The 19,364-nt window shown below is 44.0% G+C and overlaps 1 protein-coding gene across 1 annotated transcript in view; it reads right to left on the bottom strand.

Moving 5' to 3' along the window:
* Positions 1-19,364, bottom strand: part of LOC138580007 (vomeronasal type-2 receptor 26-like) — a 72,326-nt gene that overhangs the window by 14,705 nt on the left and 38,257 nt on the right. The window contains exon 2 of the mRNA XM_069650238.1: positions 2,273-2,396. Within this exon, the coding sequence (XP_069506339.1) occupies positions 2,273-2,396 (124 nt within the window). The remainder of the gene's footprint in view (positions 1-2,272; positions 2,397-19,364) is intronic.

The following is a 19,364-nucleotide window of genomic DNA, read 5'->3' as shown; positions in this document are numbered from 1 at the left end:
TGTGTTCTAACATAGCACTTCATGCCAGACTCCTCTAGCCTCCAAGCACTGTATTAGCAGGTGATATTATTTTGCAATTTTTTGAAAGCTACTTGATTTATCGACCTCAGAAGGAGGAAAGGTTAAGTCGGCCCTTAACAAGATTCGATCTTGGGAACTGCAGGCTGCTCTCATGTCAGAGACCAGCACTTCACACCTGCAGCTATTTATTAATTTATTGTGCATTTGTAAGGCGCTTATACATGAAGTAAATTGTGTTTCAGAGCGCCCACAGGGCAACAGGGAGGTGATATGGGGATGAAGAACAAATACAACAGTGAAAGATGGAGGCTGACCTATTAGGCCTTGTGAGCATTCAGAGTGTGCAAATGCAGTGAGAGAGAGGGATGAGGGAGTGGGGGGGAGGGGTAAGTGCTCAGTGTATCAAAGCTAGGGAGTGAGCACCTGTAAGTGCCTCGGTGGAGTGAGTGGTCAGCCTTATAATTTATTTATTATGCAAAAGAGCCTAATTTCTTAGCATCTTGAAATTATGCTCTCTCTAGGCCCCTCCTCCTCTACCCCCCACCCCTACTTTCATTTACAATCCCACCTGGGATAGTCTTCCTGTAAATGTTGTCTTTTAGGAAGAAGGTTGCTTGACCGACAGCCCTTTTCTTCCAGAAGCTGGCCAACTAAAGAATGGGCCCCTATGGGTGGTGTCCCTCCTAAATGAGATTAACACAGCAGTCAAAAATGAAATATACTATAGGTATCACAGTGTCACGCCGCCCGGCACTGTGGGGTTCACTTACCTGAAGCGGCGCGCCCCTTCCCGCGCCCCATCCTGGAGGATGTACCCGCGCTTTCGCTTGGGGGGTCCGGGGTTGTCCTGGTCCTCGGGCGCTTCCGGGTTCCCTGGGCATGCTGGTCTGCGCATGCGCGGGTGGCCGTTTCCCGTTCTCCGCGCATGCGCGCTGCACGGGGCCCTCGGTTTGGACAGTCTTGTGGTCCACGCCTCTCTCCGGGCTGACCAACGCATGGGAGACAGCACAGCTTGCGTTCCAAGCCTCCCAGGTGTTGGTAGCTCTATTTAAGGAGCCCGGCCATTCATTCAAACCGCGTCTCAATGCGGTTTGATTTGGATCGTGTTTCCTCGCCGGTTCCTTGTGCCTTCCTTACCTGTAGCCAGATTCCCGTTTTTCCTTGTTCCTGGTACCCTTCTGGTACACTCCCTGGTTGTGTTGTCCTGACCTTCCTTCTCCCCGTCCTGTGGTTGGGGCTCCCTTTTCCTTTCCTTCTGGGTTGGGGTGGTTCCCCTTCTGTTTCCTTTTTAGTTGGTTCTCACCCTTCTGTACCTTGTCTTCCTGCCTGCTCTGCCTAGGTACCTTTCATTGTGGGCTAACCACTTCCTCTGAGATCTGATCCTCGGGTCTCCCATCTGCTGCATCCAGTCTTCAACCACTACCACTGAGACCTGTTCCTTGGGTCTTCCATCTTCCGGATACAGTCTTCTTTTTGGAACTCAGTACCGTCTTCTGGAAAGGCTCCCCCTGTCAGTGCTTGCACTGTCCTGACGCCATGCTAATCAGGGGAGAGCGCACCCGTGGCTTTGGCAGCTGGTTCACCTCCAACCCGGTTCCCACTCGGGCGGGAGCTGGGCTGGTTTCCCGCGTCATCCACCACATCTCTGCAGGATTCCTGACAGCCTGGCATCATCTTCAATGTCCTCAACCGGACAAACAGGTACGCAACGTCCTCGTGACGCAGTCTTTAAAACACAGCAGCTGCTCAAACAACCTACTCCTGTATTTAAAAGCCATTTTCCTTACTGTTGTGCTGGAAGTGGCGGCCCTGCTAGTCCACTGAGATGTTTCTCCGTCTGTGGGAGACTTGTGGCACCTGTGTGAAGATAAACAGCCCGGGTTCCCTGTAAGTGGATGCCTCATCTCAAATTGAACATTCTCCGTTCCTGCAGGAAAGCATCGCGTAGTAATGGCCATGCATACTTTAGAGGCTAGTAGTACCTTAAAAAGCATTGCTGGCCACACAGTACACATATGCATTTCTGATTCAAGAATGTGAGCCAAGAAGACCACACATGAGCGCTGGATAACAACATGGCAGACTTTGGGTGTTATATATAAAAATAATATTACAGCTTTTTCAGTATAGAGTTGAAGATGGGGGACACAGTGTTTCTGCACAAATGAATTTTTTCTGATATGCACGCGTTTGTGATTACCTATTTGCTTTGTATTAATTCAACTTGTTGATAATGTCCTCCCTTGTTTACCTGTGTGGGTGGAAATCTCTCCTTCTGTGCACGGGATGCAGTCGAAGCAGCACAGCGGCTGTCCCTCCCGGGGAGCCTTCCGGTATCCAGGGGAGCAGCTTTCACTGCACACAGAGCGCGGAACCTGGTGTGTAAAAGAAAGGATTCACACACATTAGCACAGCACTTCCCATACAGTCATCAACTGAAGAACTCTCTGTAACTGTGGTGTTTATTTTATTGTCAATTTATAAGCGCCATTGGTGGGATTCGAACTCGTATAGCATCTTGGTGTATTGCTTCCAAGACAAGCACGTTGCCCCTGAACTATCTTTCCTCCCATAGTCTAACTGTAACAAAAGCAGCTCCTATCACCAAAAACAGCAACCCACGTTCACACATCACTATTTGTTTTTGTGTGTGACACATATTGAATAGTACGTGTGTGGCAATGTGTAGCAGTGATGTGTTCAAACACACTAGACCAGTAACATTGGCCAACAACTGCATGGCCCACCAAGTCATCGACCAAGTGGCCCACACTGGTCCAAGAAACGGCCCCACACTGGCATGATGCACATGCCCTTTGGGCATTGCCGTGGCGGGTACTAGCCTGTGTGAGAAACACAGATTGCATATGCTAGAAACACTGTTGCTCCTCTTCAACATCAATGAGGTCCTGCGCAGGCTGCAGCAAACTTCCCAGTTCCTCCAGACTGCCTGCAAATTGAGACCACATTCAATGGCCATAATACAGGGGGATTCTTTTGAACTCGGTATATGTTTCTTAGGGTTTAAGCATGTGGGCTACATGCAGGCTAAGGATATGCAGGCCCCATTTCAAAATGATGCCTGGGGCCTCTTGGCCTATAGATGGGAAACCCCACCTCCATATGTCAGCAAAAATAATGCATTGCTGTCTAGGGACATCTTGGCCTTTGGATGGGAAACCCCACTTCCATATGTCAGCAAAAATAATGCTTTGCTGTCTAGGGCCTCTTGGCCTTTGGATGGGAAACCCCACCTCCATATGTCAGCAAAAATAATGCATTGCTGTCTAGGGCCTCTTGGCCTATGGATGGGAAACTCAACCTCCTTATGTCAGTAAAAATAATGCATTGCAGTCTAGGGCTTCTTGGCCTTTGGATGGGTAACCCCACCTCCATATGTCAGCAAAAATAATGCATTGATGTCTAGGGCCTCTTGGCCTTTGGATGGGAAAACCCACCTCCATATGTCAGCAAAAATAATGCATTGCTGTCTAGGGCCTCTTGGCCTATAGATGGGAAACCCCACCTCCATATGTCAGCACAAATAATGCATTGCTGTCTAGGGCCTCTTGGCCTTTGGATGGGAAACCCCACCTCCATATGCCAGCAAAAATAATGCATTGCAGTCTAGGGCCTCTTGGCCTTTGGATGGGAAACCCCACCTCCATATGTCAGCAAAAATAATGCATTGCAGTCTAGGGCCTCTTGGCCTTTGGATGGGAAACCCCACCTCCATATGTCAGCAAAAATAATGCATTGCTGCCTACGGCCTCTTGGCCTATAGATGGGAAACACCACCTCCATATGTCAGCAAAAATAATGCATTGCTGTCTGGGGGCATCTTGGCCTTTGGATGGGAAACCCCACCTCCATATGTCAGCAAAATAATGCTTTGATGTGGGGGGATTCTGAGGTTTTCAAAAGGGAAATGGCTTAGGAAAACAGTATATACGTTTTTGGATCACAAGCAGTTTCAGTTGGTGCAATTGTGTATCTTTGGTGCACTTATCCGATTGCACAATCAATATATAATAAGAAATGGCAGAAATTCTTTGCAACATTTTTAACTTCTTCCTTACTAGAATGCAGTTTCCTGGATTAATATAATAAGATTGTGGTTTCCTTGGTGTATATGTTTATGACCACTGTCTCAGTTTATGCCTGACCCTATGGCAACATCCTAGCTATGGTAATTCAAGGGATGTGTGGCATGTAGATTATGAAGGGGCATGTGTATTGTCCTGTGCAGAGTATAGGTAAGAACGCCAACAGCAGGGGAGCTAGGTTTATTCACCACTTATGAAAATCCATAAAGCTTTATTTGGTGCTCACTACTAGTACTGCGGTCCAATAAAAAAGGCAGAAATGGTGTGGTAATTCTGTTACTGTCGTATTACTGCACCGCTGCACTGTTGTGGTGTTGTGGTAAGGTGGTCGATAAACCTCCATCAAAAAGCTGGAGGTAAATCTGCCCCCCTTACTGCCAAAACCCAGAAAAACTGGCAGAATTACTGTTGCGTGAATTACCCCCAATAGAAAGCACAGCAACCGTGGAATTCAGTGTGTGAACCTATGGAAATATGAACTATGAAGGAGGTTTTAGTGTAGGGATTTACCCTACACTGTTCATGGTTTTCTTTTCTTTTTTGTAAAAATCAAATAAATAAAAAATAAAATGATTACCCGCAACTGTTATTCCACCAAAATCCCCAAGGAGTCCTATCTTAAAATGGGGACTTACACCGTGCTACCACCACTTGTAATCCAGCAGTAAATCAGTGGGACCACGTTGCAGTAATGATAATTCCTTTTTGAGGTATTTCAGTGGATTTACTGCCGGAATACTTCCAAACTCACAATGAGGCCCTTTGTCAATTGCCCCCAATAAGTGACAACTTGTAAATGTTTCAATTGGAGAGCGGTAAATATTTGACACAAATAGGTGGTTCTCCTACCTAGAACCTTTTCATGAATAATGAATTCTTGGACCCACATTCTGAGTGGGAGCTCGGTGCACTTAACCTGCTCAGTAATACATTTCCTAGATAAAATTATAGATTGATGGCAGAAAGAAGCAATAATTAGAAGTGGAGTTAACTAAGCGGCTTGCTGTGATTAAAAGTTTGTAATAAACTATATGTTACAATAAAAAAAATAATGAATTCTGTGAGAAATTATGTAAAAATCCAGACAGTTTGCAATCAATTTCGTAGGGTAACAGATGAAAAAATCCAGTATATGCAAGGCCCAACAGTGCACAGGAATATTTCTCAATGCATTTTCATGATGCTTCCCCACAATATATGTCGGTATAAAAACATTTTAACCCTGGCTGTACTCATACATTCCCATGCTGGATGCCCCATGCATAACAGTACTCTCAAATAAGAACATCCTTATGTTTGCTTTTTCCATAATACCAGTAATGATACTATAAGACAACATGCCCAAGTTGGCTCTGCGAATATATGTCAGTACCTGCACATAAGAACATACTCCTGTTAGCTTTGCCATTAAAAATGCCATGCCACAAAAGGGAAACATGTCCAACACGTAATAACACTTATGATTGCTTTTTATAGATACCCAGTACAAAATGCCATGTTACAGTAAGAAATAGGCAGAGTGCCTGCACCAAAATGCCAGTCTAGCCACGTAATAATACTTAACATGCTTGCTTTATCATGAATGCCCAGTAGAAATATCATGCTACAGTAAGAAATGGCTAGACTGGCTGTACCAACTTGCCAGTCTTGCCACTAAATGACACATGACATGCTGGCTTTATCATGAATGGGCAGTAAAAAAAAATGGTATCCCACAATAAGAGATGCCTAGAATGGTTGCACCAAAATGAAAGTCCAGCCACATAATAACACTTACTTTATCACACATGCCCAGTAAGAAATGTGGTAGATTAACAAAAATCAACCATGTTCACATGCGCAAGCCCCCTGTTTTTGAAGTTATCTCAATAAATAAAACAGTATGGGTGTATCACATATTAATGTTCTGATGAAACAATGTGTTAGTTTGGAATGACCGTTTTCTGACCTGTTGTTTGAAAAAAGCCTCTGAAGCCAAGCCAACATGTGTTTCGACCTATTCGGTCTGGTTCAGGACTCAGTAATTGTCTACTTTTAAGTTCTGGGTATGTTATGCATGATGCCAAATATGTTTCATAGTCCTAAAAGCATTCTTAAGTAGAATATGTTGATTGGTCTTATATAATTGCTTATTAAGCTTGTTACCTCTGCATTCTTTCGAGACAGATTCATGTCTGTGTCATGGTGTTTTCTCTTATTTCTGCGATTACTTATTAGTCATATTTCTTGGTCTTATGTGGTCTTAGAATGCCATGTTCGGCATGGTCGTGCCGCATGTATCGGCGTGCTTTTGAGCAGGTCACTGCTTTGATTCATTAAACATTCAATTAAAGGTCTGCTTACCAGCACAGTGAGTGCAGCAGATCTCTGCTCTGATTGGCCCCCAAATTAGACACACTCACCGGCATCACCAAATCAGAGTAGGCCTCTGATTTGTGGACATGGGCGTGCATTTTCTTTAAACACACACACACATTCACTCACACCCATACACATTCACTCTCTCATTCACGCACACAAACATACACTGATTCTTCAAAGTCGCAGCCCTGCACACATTCACATTTGTTTTCTTATCTGTAGGCAGCCACAGTTCAGAATTGCTCCTCCAGGTCCCATTGACGGCAAGCTCTGCGCAACATTAACAGGAACCAGTAAGACGGGAGCGCTTCCTTGTTCTTGCACATGCACACAGGAGCCGGTTCACACCCTGGAATATGTCCTGGCACCTCTGAATGTTCGGGGGTGCAACCCCCCGCACCTCCACAGTCAGAGATACAGTACACCAACCAGCATCCCCAATTGGAAAAGCAAGGCTAGGGAAGCAAAACACCCCAGCCTTGTATGATGCATTGGGAATTTGAGCAGGGGTACAAACTGTCAAAGGGAAACTGCATTTCCCTTTGGCAATTCAAGCCAGACTAGGAGAGCTGCTTGTCCCTTCTGCTGAGGGAATATCATTTGGTACAGTTACTGAACTGTGTATGGTTGTTTCTGCCCTATAATAGCCTAGGAAGAAGCTCTGTTGTTACATTTGTTTTTTGACATCAGCGCCCAGTTACGATTTAATTTCGTCAGGTGTGCGGTATAAATAACTCAAATCAATTCAAATCAAATCAGATGGATACATGGGACGATAATACTCCAATTGATTCACCTAGACACTTCCCTCAGGAAGGCACAATTGACATAGATAAGATCACAACATTACGGGAAGCACTAGAGAATAAAGGTGTGCTCGTGCACCAGCAACAGTGGGATAGCTATCTAGACTGGTTTTCCGAGGCAACAAAAAAAAATAGTAAAAATCGATAAGCCAAACCCTGAAAGATGCCCAGGAGAAGCGCCAGGAGCAAGTTAAAACATTAAAAACCGGGTTCACCAACCTGCAGACACCCAAGAAAAACATCGGTTATAATCGCATGCATCCAGTCGTCCAAGGGGCGCTGCCTCTGTAGGAATCACTTGAGGACATTCTTGACACTTACAATCCGGCCATACTAAATCCTGCTGCTGCCCTGCAAAGTAGTTGTCCAGAGCTGGTAGCTAGCCCTGACTCCTCCCTACATGAACCACCTTCCTACAACCAGCCCACCCCAATCGGCACACCGAACATTTCAACTCAGCAGCCCTTAGTCTGAAACGCTCTAAAAGCTCAGATCCCCAATCTCTTTAGATCTCCATCTTCAACCACTTCTCACACCTTCAAAGGGTTTCTAGGTCCCCTACAAAGGGCAAAGTTCCCTCTCAGATAGCTCCCGGGATTAGGTAACACCATAGTCACAGTGCATGCTCCATGGAGTGCTACCAATCTCTTCAATATTGTCCAAAGGTTCCCCAAAATTCAAGAGGAGCCGGTTAAGTTCCATGAGGCGTTACAGGTAATTATTCACTGTTACAGACCCACGTGTGCTGATCTAAACCGAAACCGACAGCTGAGAGCTTCTCTTCCTACTGACACCTTTGCATTACTTAGGCAGTATTGTGACTGATGTGGAGAATCAGGCGGGATTCAACCCTAATAACCGGTTCTGGGACCCTTCTCATGTGGCAAGGGGATGACCGGCGCGCTCTGATTCCAACCCTGGGGGTGGTGTACTGCGGGAGGATCACATGGGAGGAGGGGTCAGACTAGGAAGAATGGCAGAACTCCTTTTTAACTTTCACCAAAACCCTGCCCATTTGAAGGCCTTTTGCCATTTTAAAGAAGTGGAGGAATTGAACTTTCCCAAAATGAACTGCAAGTCCCAGAATGCCTCAGGGACTGTGAAGAAGAAAAGGGCTGAAGAGGCATGCAGGAGTCCAAGTCAGGCAGGCAAGCCTAATGGCTTTTGGCAAGGACAGGCAATTAGTCCTTAGGGCCTGTACCTGAAACCAATTAACCCACATGAGGGGCATAAAAGGCTGCAGTATGTAGGAGCTGTAGAAAGAAGCTGGAGCAGGAGCTGGAAGGTCGGCAGAAGCAGAAGAAGCAGAGAACAAGGCTGTCGGTTCACAAAGAAGTGTGACCACAGAAGGGACGCCGGAGCAGAGGAAGGGCAGATTTCACCTGCAGGCTCTGAGTTGGTCCTGTGCTCAGAAACCCTGTTTGGCTGTGGCAGCATTGGAAGAGACCGGAAGCAATAGGCAGTCTTTCCAAGTGCACCTAATTGCTGTGAATGCAGAGCTGAAGTCATGCATTCTCCAAGGCATATGTGCAGATGCAAGACGATGGAAACTGGAGGGTGAAAGACTCTCCCTTGATGAGGCTGGATTGGAGACACCCATGCAGCAGAGGGTTGTGGGTCCCAATAGTGCCTGTGGCAGTAGCAGGAGATCAAACCATGCCTGGAAGCAGCAGCAGCCAGCTGTCGTCGTAATTGGAAGTCAGAAAAAGGAAGCTCTGTACCCCTGAACAACAGAAATACCTTTCCGGTAACTGTAGCCAGATTTAATTGCACTCGGGCATACATCTTAGTGAGTAGAAGTTATTCATAGAAGTGGGAACACTTTCTAATGCGGGAAAATGTAACATGCACTGATTGTAACAAGTTGAAGTCCTCGCGTGTAGTGACAGCATCTCTCTTCCCCATTATTGGAAATACCTTGTCGTCGAGTAGTCGCATGGCTCCTGTTAACATGGAGAACGTTGCCAGTAAACTTAGTTGAAGTAGAACTGACTTTTTTATGAAATGTTACAAGCACCATTTAAAGTGGCTGCTCATGACACACGCTGAACGCTGACCGAAAGGTGGGAATGCACATCTCTTTGAAGCAGCATTTCAAGAGTAAAATGAAATTGTGTGTGCATAATTTTGTTTTCATTAAGAAGTCCTCATATTGTAACATATCAAATATTGAAGTAGAAGTCATAGAAGTGGCAGAAGCTGAACCAAGAACAAGCATTACCCAAGCCCATAGGGTGAACTCTATAAAAGTGAATCCTGCTCAATTAAGAACTATACACCATTATTCTGGAGTCTTTGAAGTTGCTGTTACCCAAGAGTCCTCCAAAATAAAAATGTGACAAAACTGCCTAATATTAGAAGTTGTAGTAGCAGCAGTACAACTGTGGTCATCAATATTCTGGTTATAATTGTAACAGCTGGAAGAAGAAGAAGCCAACTGTGGGGAAAATGAGCCTGCTCACTCAGTTTCACTAGTAGAAGGGAGTTGCTAAAGAGAAAGCAAACCTTAAGCAGAAGCATTCTGACAAACCATGTAGAAAAGACCTTGCAGAAGTTGAAAGCAGAAGCGGTACCTTTATCTTCAACTTTACCTATTATATCCTGGCAGGAAGTCATCCAGAAAACCACATCGGTGCTGGTATTTTCTTTGTGGAACTGGAAAAGGGAAACTTTTCATCAAGCAAAGAAGAGACTTTTACCAGTGGATTTTTATTTGTGTGAACTTTTGTTTCTTTAGAGCTTTTCAAGACTTTGGTTAAGACTTTCTTTTCCTTGGAAGAAATTGAGTTTGGGACATTTCTGGGGAAGCAAGATCTGCCCAGGACCCGTAGAAGTCATCCAAGACACTGGTTTTTGGTAACCTTTTATTTATGTTGTTTTCATTTTGCTTTGAATTTTTATGTTTAGTGTGAGGGTTCGTTTTGTGAATGCTAGGAGGTTGTCCTGTAGACTAGTTAGGGAATCCCCTGGTAAAGTAGGTTTAATTAGGGTTTATTTTATAATTGGGTGTAAAATAAAATGCCAAATCTTGAGAAAGCTAAACACAGTCGTGAGTCTCACATTACTGACCCCTGAATATACGTTCTAAAATCGTGTCAGATTTTACAGTGGTGGAAAAAAGCGAAACCAACATTTTTGGATTATGAACATTTCAAATAGCTTTATCCCCTCTACCCTTCACCCCTTCACCCCTTAAAATTAACCCAAAATACCTCCACATACTTGCCTTTGCCTCCCTACGTCGGGCTTCTCCATGCAACGTCAGTTCCATCTCCCAATTATAAGTGGGAGCTGACACTGTAGGGTCCCTTTCTTTTTTGTTCTTTTTTTGTTTTTCTTTATTGTCCCCTTCTTTCCATTTAATGGAAAGCGGGGGACAACCCCGCAATGATCGACCCATAATGTTGAACAAGGGGAGCGGGTGACACCCCAGCAACCCCCGCTCCCCTTGTTCAATATTTTGGGATTTAAGATATTTTGTTCAGCCCGAATTCGTTTTTGTGTGTGTTTTTTTTTATTCTCTATTTTTAGGTATTTTCCTGACCCCCCACACTGGCCAGACAAATAAACCCCCACTGATGGTTTAAAGTCATTTACTGACAGATTTGTACAGACGATCATTGAGATTTGCCCCCGGAAAACCTATTGGGCTAAGTTTAATACCTGTAGAATTATGTTTGAAACTTCAATTACAATGGTGCTGGTTATGGCGTTTGCCAACGTGGTATAGTAGTACCTTAATATGACTCTTCAAAGACTGATTGAACACAATTAGAAGTTTGTGGTTGGTTTCTTTTGGTGTACAGTTGCATATTAACCATATGCTATTTACATGTCAAGAGGTTTCAAACACAATTATACAATTTTACATAACCACTGGGACTTCAGGAGCTATGTCCCACTGGAACCTCAACACTAGGATGCAGGATAAACATTGGCCTACCTAGAGTGAACAGATCAGCACGGTTGTACACTCGTCCAACAAGGTCTTACCATCTTGACTAAGTTTAATACCTGCAAGCAGGCAAAAGGTGGAAATCCGGTGGACCATCTCGAACCCTTGAAGCAATATTTTGAGCAAATATTCTCGAATTTCTCATGCAACTGTAGTGGCTTCCCAGGCTGTAGTGTCACAATTTGTTAAGGATCTACAGCCAAAGGTGGCTAAAAGTACCAAATCAATTTTGATTGGCTGGGAAGGAAAGAATTTGACAGAGGCTTTCTTAGCTGCACAGCACTTTCTTGAGAAGGTTGAGAAACAAAAAGAAAGTACTGAACCTAAGCTTATGGCATTACAAATCCAGCAATTACAGCCATCCCATGGAAGAGGAGGGTTCCAATACATGTCAGGGGGATGGGGACGAGGACGGGGAAGAGAAAGATTTAATTTCCAGCAAAACAAACATGGAAAATTGTAATGAAAGATATAACAGAAATGTGTATAAGGATCACTACGATCACTGCAAGAAGTTTGGACACTGGAAAGCTGAATGTCCAAATCAAGCTCAGTATGCCAGTCGAGGCGGTCAACCAACCGGTTAACCACCTGGTTTGGCCGTGAGCCCGTCTCCTCCGCAATCTCCACAGAATGCTCAGTAGTATTGCCAAAGGGTCCCAGAAATGTGTTCCACCACTTATCCCACTTACTCATGCTTCTCCTTATGTTGCTTGTACTACTGCTGGTCAAAAGGTTTCATGTTTGATTGACACTGGAGTATCACGCTAAGCTTTCAAAGCCCCTGAATTTCTGCATGTTCTTCATTCTGATGAAATTGCCATTGTTGTGGATATTGGAGGTCATCCCATACCTCACCCTGGGTCCCCACCACTTATGGTTACTTTTGGTACTATCTCTGACATCCATGCTTTCTTGTTTGGGTCTGTGTTCCCCTCTGTTTGCGTTGGATCTATTGTGTAAGCTGAGCTGCTCCATCTATTGTTCCCCTGAAGGTACATTTCTCGATATCTTCAAGGTATTTGCTGAATTACAGGAGGACTGCCATTCGGTCCCAGAAGACTGGACCATAGCTCGCTTTTTTTAACAGGGATTGTTAGACCGAGTCCCTGCCAAATTGTGGTCCACTTCTCCCCCCCGTTGCACTTCCCCCTTCCATCCCCCATGCACGTGCGCATTCTCAATGTCACTGGGCCTTGTAAGATCATTGTTTTGTTCTCCCTTGTGCCCCTCCATGCTCTGAAACACTCGTGTACAAGCACGATACAAATAAAATATCAATATCACCTAATGATAGTTAATGCTGCTGTCCTCTCAGCCTTTCCCATGGTCCCCAACCCAGCTACCATCCTGTGCTGCATCCCTGGACTGGGTGCAGTATCTGGACAATATGCTACTGGCCTCACCCTTCTTGGAAGCCTGTGAGCAAGATACACGTGCACTGTTGACTGCTCCTGCAGATAAAGGTCAAAAGGCATCCAAAGACAAGTTACAACTAGCATTTTGGTGCTAAACTGCCCGTGTGGGCGGGACAAAGACTGATATGCAAATGGATATTTCCCATCTGTGAAAGGTACAGTGAGCAAAAAGCATGTGCTGCAAACTCTCATCTCAGAACAGGTTATCATGCCATGTTCTTTCTGGAGAGGAGCGCCTGCTACCTTTTTTGAAATATTTGCAAGGAACTTGGGGTTGGTCACCCTGAGTTTACCTGGGGGCAACCAGACGTGGACTCCCTGCTCACTGTGCTCAGAGAGACAAAGCTTCACCTCACTGATGAGGCCCAACAAGGCTGAAACACGTGTATGGGGTTGCTTTTGGTACTCTTGTTCAGAGAGGAATTGCCATAGCATTCGGTGCTGGACTGCCCATGTGGGCGGGACAAAGACTGATATGTAAATGGATATTTCCCATCTGTCAAAGGTACAGTGAGCAAAAAGCGTGTGCTGCAAACTCTCATCTCAGAACAGGTTATCATGCCATGTTCTTTCTGGAGAGGAGCGCCTGCTACCTTTTTTGAAATATTTGTAAGGAACTTGGGGTGGGTCACCCTGAGTTACCTGGGGGCAACCAGACGTGGACTCCCTGCTCACTGTGCTCAGAGAGACAAAGCTTCACCTCACTGATGAGGCCCAACAAGGCTGAAACACGTGTATGGGGTTGCTTTTGGTACTCTTGTTCAGAGAGGAATTGCCATAGCATTTCGGTGCTGGACTGCCCATGTGGGCGGGACAAAGACTGATATGCAAATGGATATTTCCCATCTGTGAAAGGTACAGTGAGCAAAAAGCGTGTGCTGCAAACTCTCATCTCGGAACAGGTTATCATGCCATGTTCTTTCTGGAGAGGAGCGTCTGCTACCTTTTTCGACAAGTTACAACTATGTTTACTTCATGTCCAATACTTGGAGCGTGATATTTCTACAGGGAAAAGACACCTATACCAGGATTACATTAAGGTGATTCAGAAAGTTCCTAAACCTCAGACCATAAAAATGATGAGAGGGTTCCTCGGGATGGTGAGTTACTGCAGAAAGTGGATACCAGGGCATGCCACCAAAGTTTGGTTTGGTTTATTTATTTGATAATGCACTCCGAGCCCTTGGGAGCTGGGCGCAAACAATACAAGTAGGTTTGAGGCTTAGTTACAGTTCCTGTCATAGGCAATTACATACAGTGGTAACTTACAATAAGTGATACAAATGATACAGTACATATAAGATCAAGTTGGGTAAGCGTAGAAGAATGCCGACTTAACAGGTGTGTAACATGATCAGCTAGATAGGGAGAATATCGTTAGTCATTTTTGTGCAGCCATTTGAGAGTGTTACATCTAAATCTGGTGTAGGGTGATGGGTGTCTAAGGTCAGGTGGGAGTGAGTTCCATGATTGTGCAGCTTTAACAGGGAAGCTGGAGCCACCCTCGGTGGTGAGTTTGAATCTCGGGACTTCTAGTAAGAATGTGTTGGCCGATCTCGTCAGTCGGTTTGAGGGTCTCCAGTTGACTCTTTCAGCTAGGTAGGGGGGTGCTTGATTGTTGAGGCATTTAGATGGGAGAGAAATAGTTTTAAGGAGGATTCTGTCCTTTATCTTTAGCCAGTGGGCCTCAGTCCGGTATTTGGAGATGTGCTCTCTATGTGGGATATTCAGCGCCGCTCTTAGGGCATTATTTTGTAGTCTCTGGAGTTTGTCAATGACCAATTTATTTGCGCCTGAGTATAAGGCCTTACAATAGTCAAGTCTGGACATGACTAGGGCATTAGCCAAGGTGAGGCAACTGGCTCTGGACAGGAAAGGTCTGGCAGCACGGATGAGTTTACAAGTCTAAGTGGTTGTGTAGAGGCGAGGGAGTTCACTTGCTTTTTAAGAGTGAGGGCTGAGTCGAGGTAAAAACCTAGAGTTTTAACCTCTCGCATAACCTTAATAGTATTGTTGTCGATGTTAAATGAGGCGTAGTCCGGGGTGAGTTTAGTTAGGTTATATTCTGATCCAAGGAGCAGGATTTCGGTTTTATCGTCATTCAGGCAGAGGCCATGGGTGGCCATCCATGCCTGAATGAGGATGTATATTTTGTTCACCAAAGCCAGGTCCACTTCATAGTTGCCCGAAAGGGGTATGAGGATCTGGGTGTCATCTGCATAATTTGTGTAGGTGACGCCCAGTCTGTCCAACTTGTCGAACAATGGCTTGGTGAAAATATTGTACATAGTGGGTGAGACACATGAGCCCTGTGGGACTCCACATGTAATTTGGATGGGATCAGCACAAGTAGAAGTGGAAAAGACTCTCATGGTCCGGTTGGCTGAGAAGGATTGGACCCATGCTTTGGCTTCCCCTGTGAAATTGGCAGCGAGCTTGAGATGGTTGCATAAAACTGCATGATCCACCAGATCGAAAGCTGCCAACAAGTCCAATAGGAGTAGCAACGCTGTTTTTCTACTATCCTTGAGTTCCTCAATTTTAGTTTTAAGATCTATCAAGGCAGTTTCAGTGCCATGGAGGGGGCGGAAGCCCGATTGGCGCAAGCCTAGTAGATGGTTAGCTTCTAAGTAATCTTGCATTTGGAGATAGGCTACTCTATCGATGATTTTTAGTAGGAAGGGTACAGTGGTGATAGGCCTATAATTAGTTGGGATGGATGGATCAAGTGTTTCTTTTTTAAGAAGGGGGAGGACCCATGATTCTTTTAGGTTAACTGGCACTGTGTTGGATTTGAATGAGGAGTTAATGAGCTTCGAGATAAACGGGGCTAAGTCTCTAGCTGCGTCCTTTATTATTTGAGCTGGGCAACTGTCACCTTGGCAGCCCCTTCAGACCCTCACGCAGGATTTGACCCCGGAACCCATGCCATGGTCCCAAAAAGCAGAGGATGCCTTTGTCACCATAAAGCAGGAGCAACAGCACAAGCCCTGGGTTTCCCAGTCTATGATAAACCATTTGTGTTGCTTTGTGATGAATGGGATGGATTTGTCCGCGGAGTGTTGACCAAGAAGCACTGTGACAAGCATCGTCCGTTATCGTATCCTAGCATTTTCATAGATCCCGTGGCTGCCGACTGCCGGCGTGTTTATGGGCCATTGCCACAGCAGCACTGCTGGTAGAAAAAAACAGGTTAATTGATACAAGGTCACCCTGTCACTATGGGCCTCATTACAAGTTTGTGGTCTGAAAATAAAGGTGCCGGTAGCAACGTACCGGCACCCTTTCCAGACCACCAAACCATGAGTCTGCCAGTAGGGGCATAGTAGTTCAGGCCCCTACCGGCATGCTTTTCACTGAAGCACTGGCACTGTTAGTAATGGTCCCGGTGCTTCAGGGTTTTGTATATCTGTTTATATATTTTTTAGAAAAGATAAAGAATATTTGAGAAGGTGTGATGAAAACAGACTAAGCACCTTCTTTTTGAAACAGTCCTGTCCTAAAGAAGATGGACATCAGTACTATTGTAGTGCTAGATGTTTACCTGTCGAAACAAGTATAAGGGAAGTTTAATGTGAAACATTGAGGAGCTGTATGCACCTCTGAACTACCATTATTTGATGACGACTGTTATGAGTGGGGTTTGTTTAAAAATATATTGTTTTTTATATAATAACATTTCTTTTTAGATAGGGATATGTGCAATAAAAATAAAAATACTGCATTTCTTCAATATATTGTAGTAGAAAGATACAGAATTGTTTACAACATTAACTGATTTGTACTTTATGCATAATTGCACTTTCAATGCACTATTTTGTACAACAAAAATATATTTCTTTGATATGTACTACTGAATATTTTATATTGTTCTTGTCTAATGTATATATGTTGTCATATTGTCAATTGATTAAGGCTCTCATTCCAAGGTTGGTGGTAGTCATGGCGCTATCAGCGCCATGACTATCACCAATAACGGGACCGTGTCTGGTCCCGTTCAATGGGGACTTACCGGACCAGTCCGACCATGGCGGGACTGGTAAATCCCCATTGAAAAAGCCATTCCCCATTCCCATTTCAGCCTCTATAGGGCTCAATGGGAACGGGGGAAGGCGCTAATAATGGTACCGCAAATTGCGGTACCGTTATTGGCTCTGAAGTCCCTTAACGGGCCCCGTCCATAACGCCTGGTAAAACCAGGCATTAAGGAAGGGACCCGCTAAGGGACCTCGGAATAGGGCGCAAAGGGATTACTGGCACTGATGTCCTTAACGGTGTCCGGTATCCCTTTGCGCCCACCTTGTAATGAGGCCCTATGAATTAATAAATATGTTATATTCACAAAATTGTCTGAACTGACCTGTGACCTTTGTTAAAGCCCTTAAAAATGAAACATTTGAAATAATTGACTTGTGAGACACCACCTCTGATAGAATTTATTGTTGTTGCTCCGAGGTGTTTACGGTGAACATAGTTGAATTTACGCACAGCACGCTGCTGAGTGCCACTGTACATGCTTCTGGGTGGTTGAGAGATAGGTAACTACACCTTGCTTACAAATACTTTTTTCCATTCCTCCTGCTTACAATGGCATGATTAGATACTGTATCATTCAGTGAGGAACAACATGCAGAATGTTGCTTCCTTCTTTGATAACCTTTCTTCCAGTTTAGAGTCTGGAGGTGTGCCTAATGCAACTAGTGATTCCATTCTTAAACTAGGAAAAAACAAATGTAGGACCCAGACGTATGGTAATTTACAAACTGAATATCTTTAAAAAAAAAACATCATACCAGTGGGTTTAAAGGTTCATAATGAACCTTGCCTTTTTGTGGTCGATGAAGAATATAAGACAGCTTTCTGAAGAGTAGCAACAAAATGCAGTAAAAATTGGATGTTGTTGACTATTAACACAGCACAAAGAATGAGTCAAGAAATAGGTGAAGAATTATAAAAAACCAAACAGGCTTTCTCTGTGGACACCACAATACAAAATGCTAAAGAAAAGTTGGAGTTAATAGAAAAACAGGTTAGTGAATTTGTAAAAAACACTAATAACAAAAAATGGATAAGCTCAGAAAAGACTTTCGGAAATGTTCAAAGGACATACTATATCCATATCTTACTGCAGACTATACAGGACCAGCATACTTGACGATCTAAATAACCAGAGAACACAGTCGGGCCAAAATGTACAAAGAAAAATAGTTGCCTTCTCTGATACAACCTCAGAAGAGGATGAGGCTAGCTATCATAGAGGGGTCAGAGGCTACCGATAGAATAGAAGACGCTGGGGGAGGAACAACACCAGGGGGAGGAACAACACCAGGGGTAGAAGGAGAGGGGATTTTTCACAACAAACTATCAACATCAAAATTACCCTGTGGCTTATCCTCCACAGAATTGTCAACCCTTGGATCTCCCTTTTCTGCCACCAGATCAAGGAGCACCCCCTATACCGAGGCTCTTTGAGACACAGAGGAAGGCCTACAGACACTACACTAGAAAAACCAACAGTGGTGTTTAAAATCTTAGAGAGAATTCTGTCTGAAAAAGATCTTAATTTCCTATAAAAAGGCTTTTCGTTTATCCCTATGAGAAACCCTAAAAAAAGGATGCTGAAATAGAACTCAGCCAATTCTTTAGAAAGATATCGTTTAAAGACTATTTTGGTACAGAGGAAAATTAAACATTGAGAGTTGAGTGAAGTACTCCGCTTAGGCCTAGTTCTACGCTTACTCCATCAATCAATATGATTTCTAAAGAAACAGCTACGTTCAAGAGGGCTGTCCTCAAGGAATTTAATTCAATTTATGATAAATTGGATCCTAAACAAAATTCGAGTTTTAACTTTAGCAAGACAGAGTGACATCAACTCTTGCAATTACTGAATGATGAGTCTGTTCTAATGAAAAAGGCAGGCAAAGGCAGAGGGATTGTCATGTGGGACACGGGTAAATTTGACACAGAGGTATTGAGACAGCTAAGCAATGGGGAATTCTATTTGAGGCTTAGAGGTGACCAACCAGTGCAATTCAAAAATAAATTAGTCTTATCTTGAACAGGGGTTTGGACCTGGGTTGCCTCAACAAAAAGAATTAGATTTCCCGAATTGCGTGGATGTCTGGATGCCTTTGTTTTATATATTGCCGAAAGTCCACAAGGACCCCCTCCATCCACGTGGCAGGCCAATATTTTTCCTGTGTGGTTCCATTTTGCAACCCATAGTGCAATTTTCAGATTTTTTTCTTAAACCATTGGCAGCAAAGTCTGTAACTGACCTGTCGGATATGACTGATGTGATAAACTATACAGAGGGAATGAGGATCAACCCTATTACAGATTTCCTCAAAACGTTAGATGTAGAATCATTGTATTCTAACATTCCTCAAAGGGAGTCCCTGAATATTATGAAGGATTTCCTAGATGAAAGAGAAGGACGGATATGGTGCCCAGCGGGTTTCTTGTTGAATTTTTAGAAGTGCATTGACTAAAAACTTTTTCCGTTTCAAAACTGCATATTATTTGCAGATCAAGGGAACAGGGATGGGGGCAGCATTTGCTCCATATTTTGCTACTATATACATGTGGAAATTTGAGCAACATTTTATTCTGGTTCACACTAATCCTTTTATAAAAGCTTTGAAATTCTACAAATGTTATATAGATGATGTGATTATCATCTGGGACAGTAAAG

This window comes from Ambystoma mexicanum, chromosome 3p, assembly GCF_040938575.1.
Source record: "Ambystoma mexicanum isolate Mex_15411 chromosome 3p, UKY_AmexF1_1, whole genome shotgun sequence".
In the NCBI taxonomy this organism is placed as follows: domain Eukaryota; kingdom Metazoa; phylum Chordata; class Amphibia; order Caudata; family Ambystomatidae; genus Ambystoma; species Ambystoma mexicanum.
Note: the sequence above shows the minus strand (reverse complement) of the source record. Positions and strands in the feature narration are given on the sequence as shown.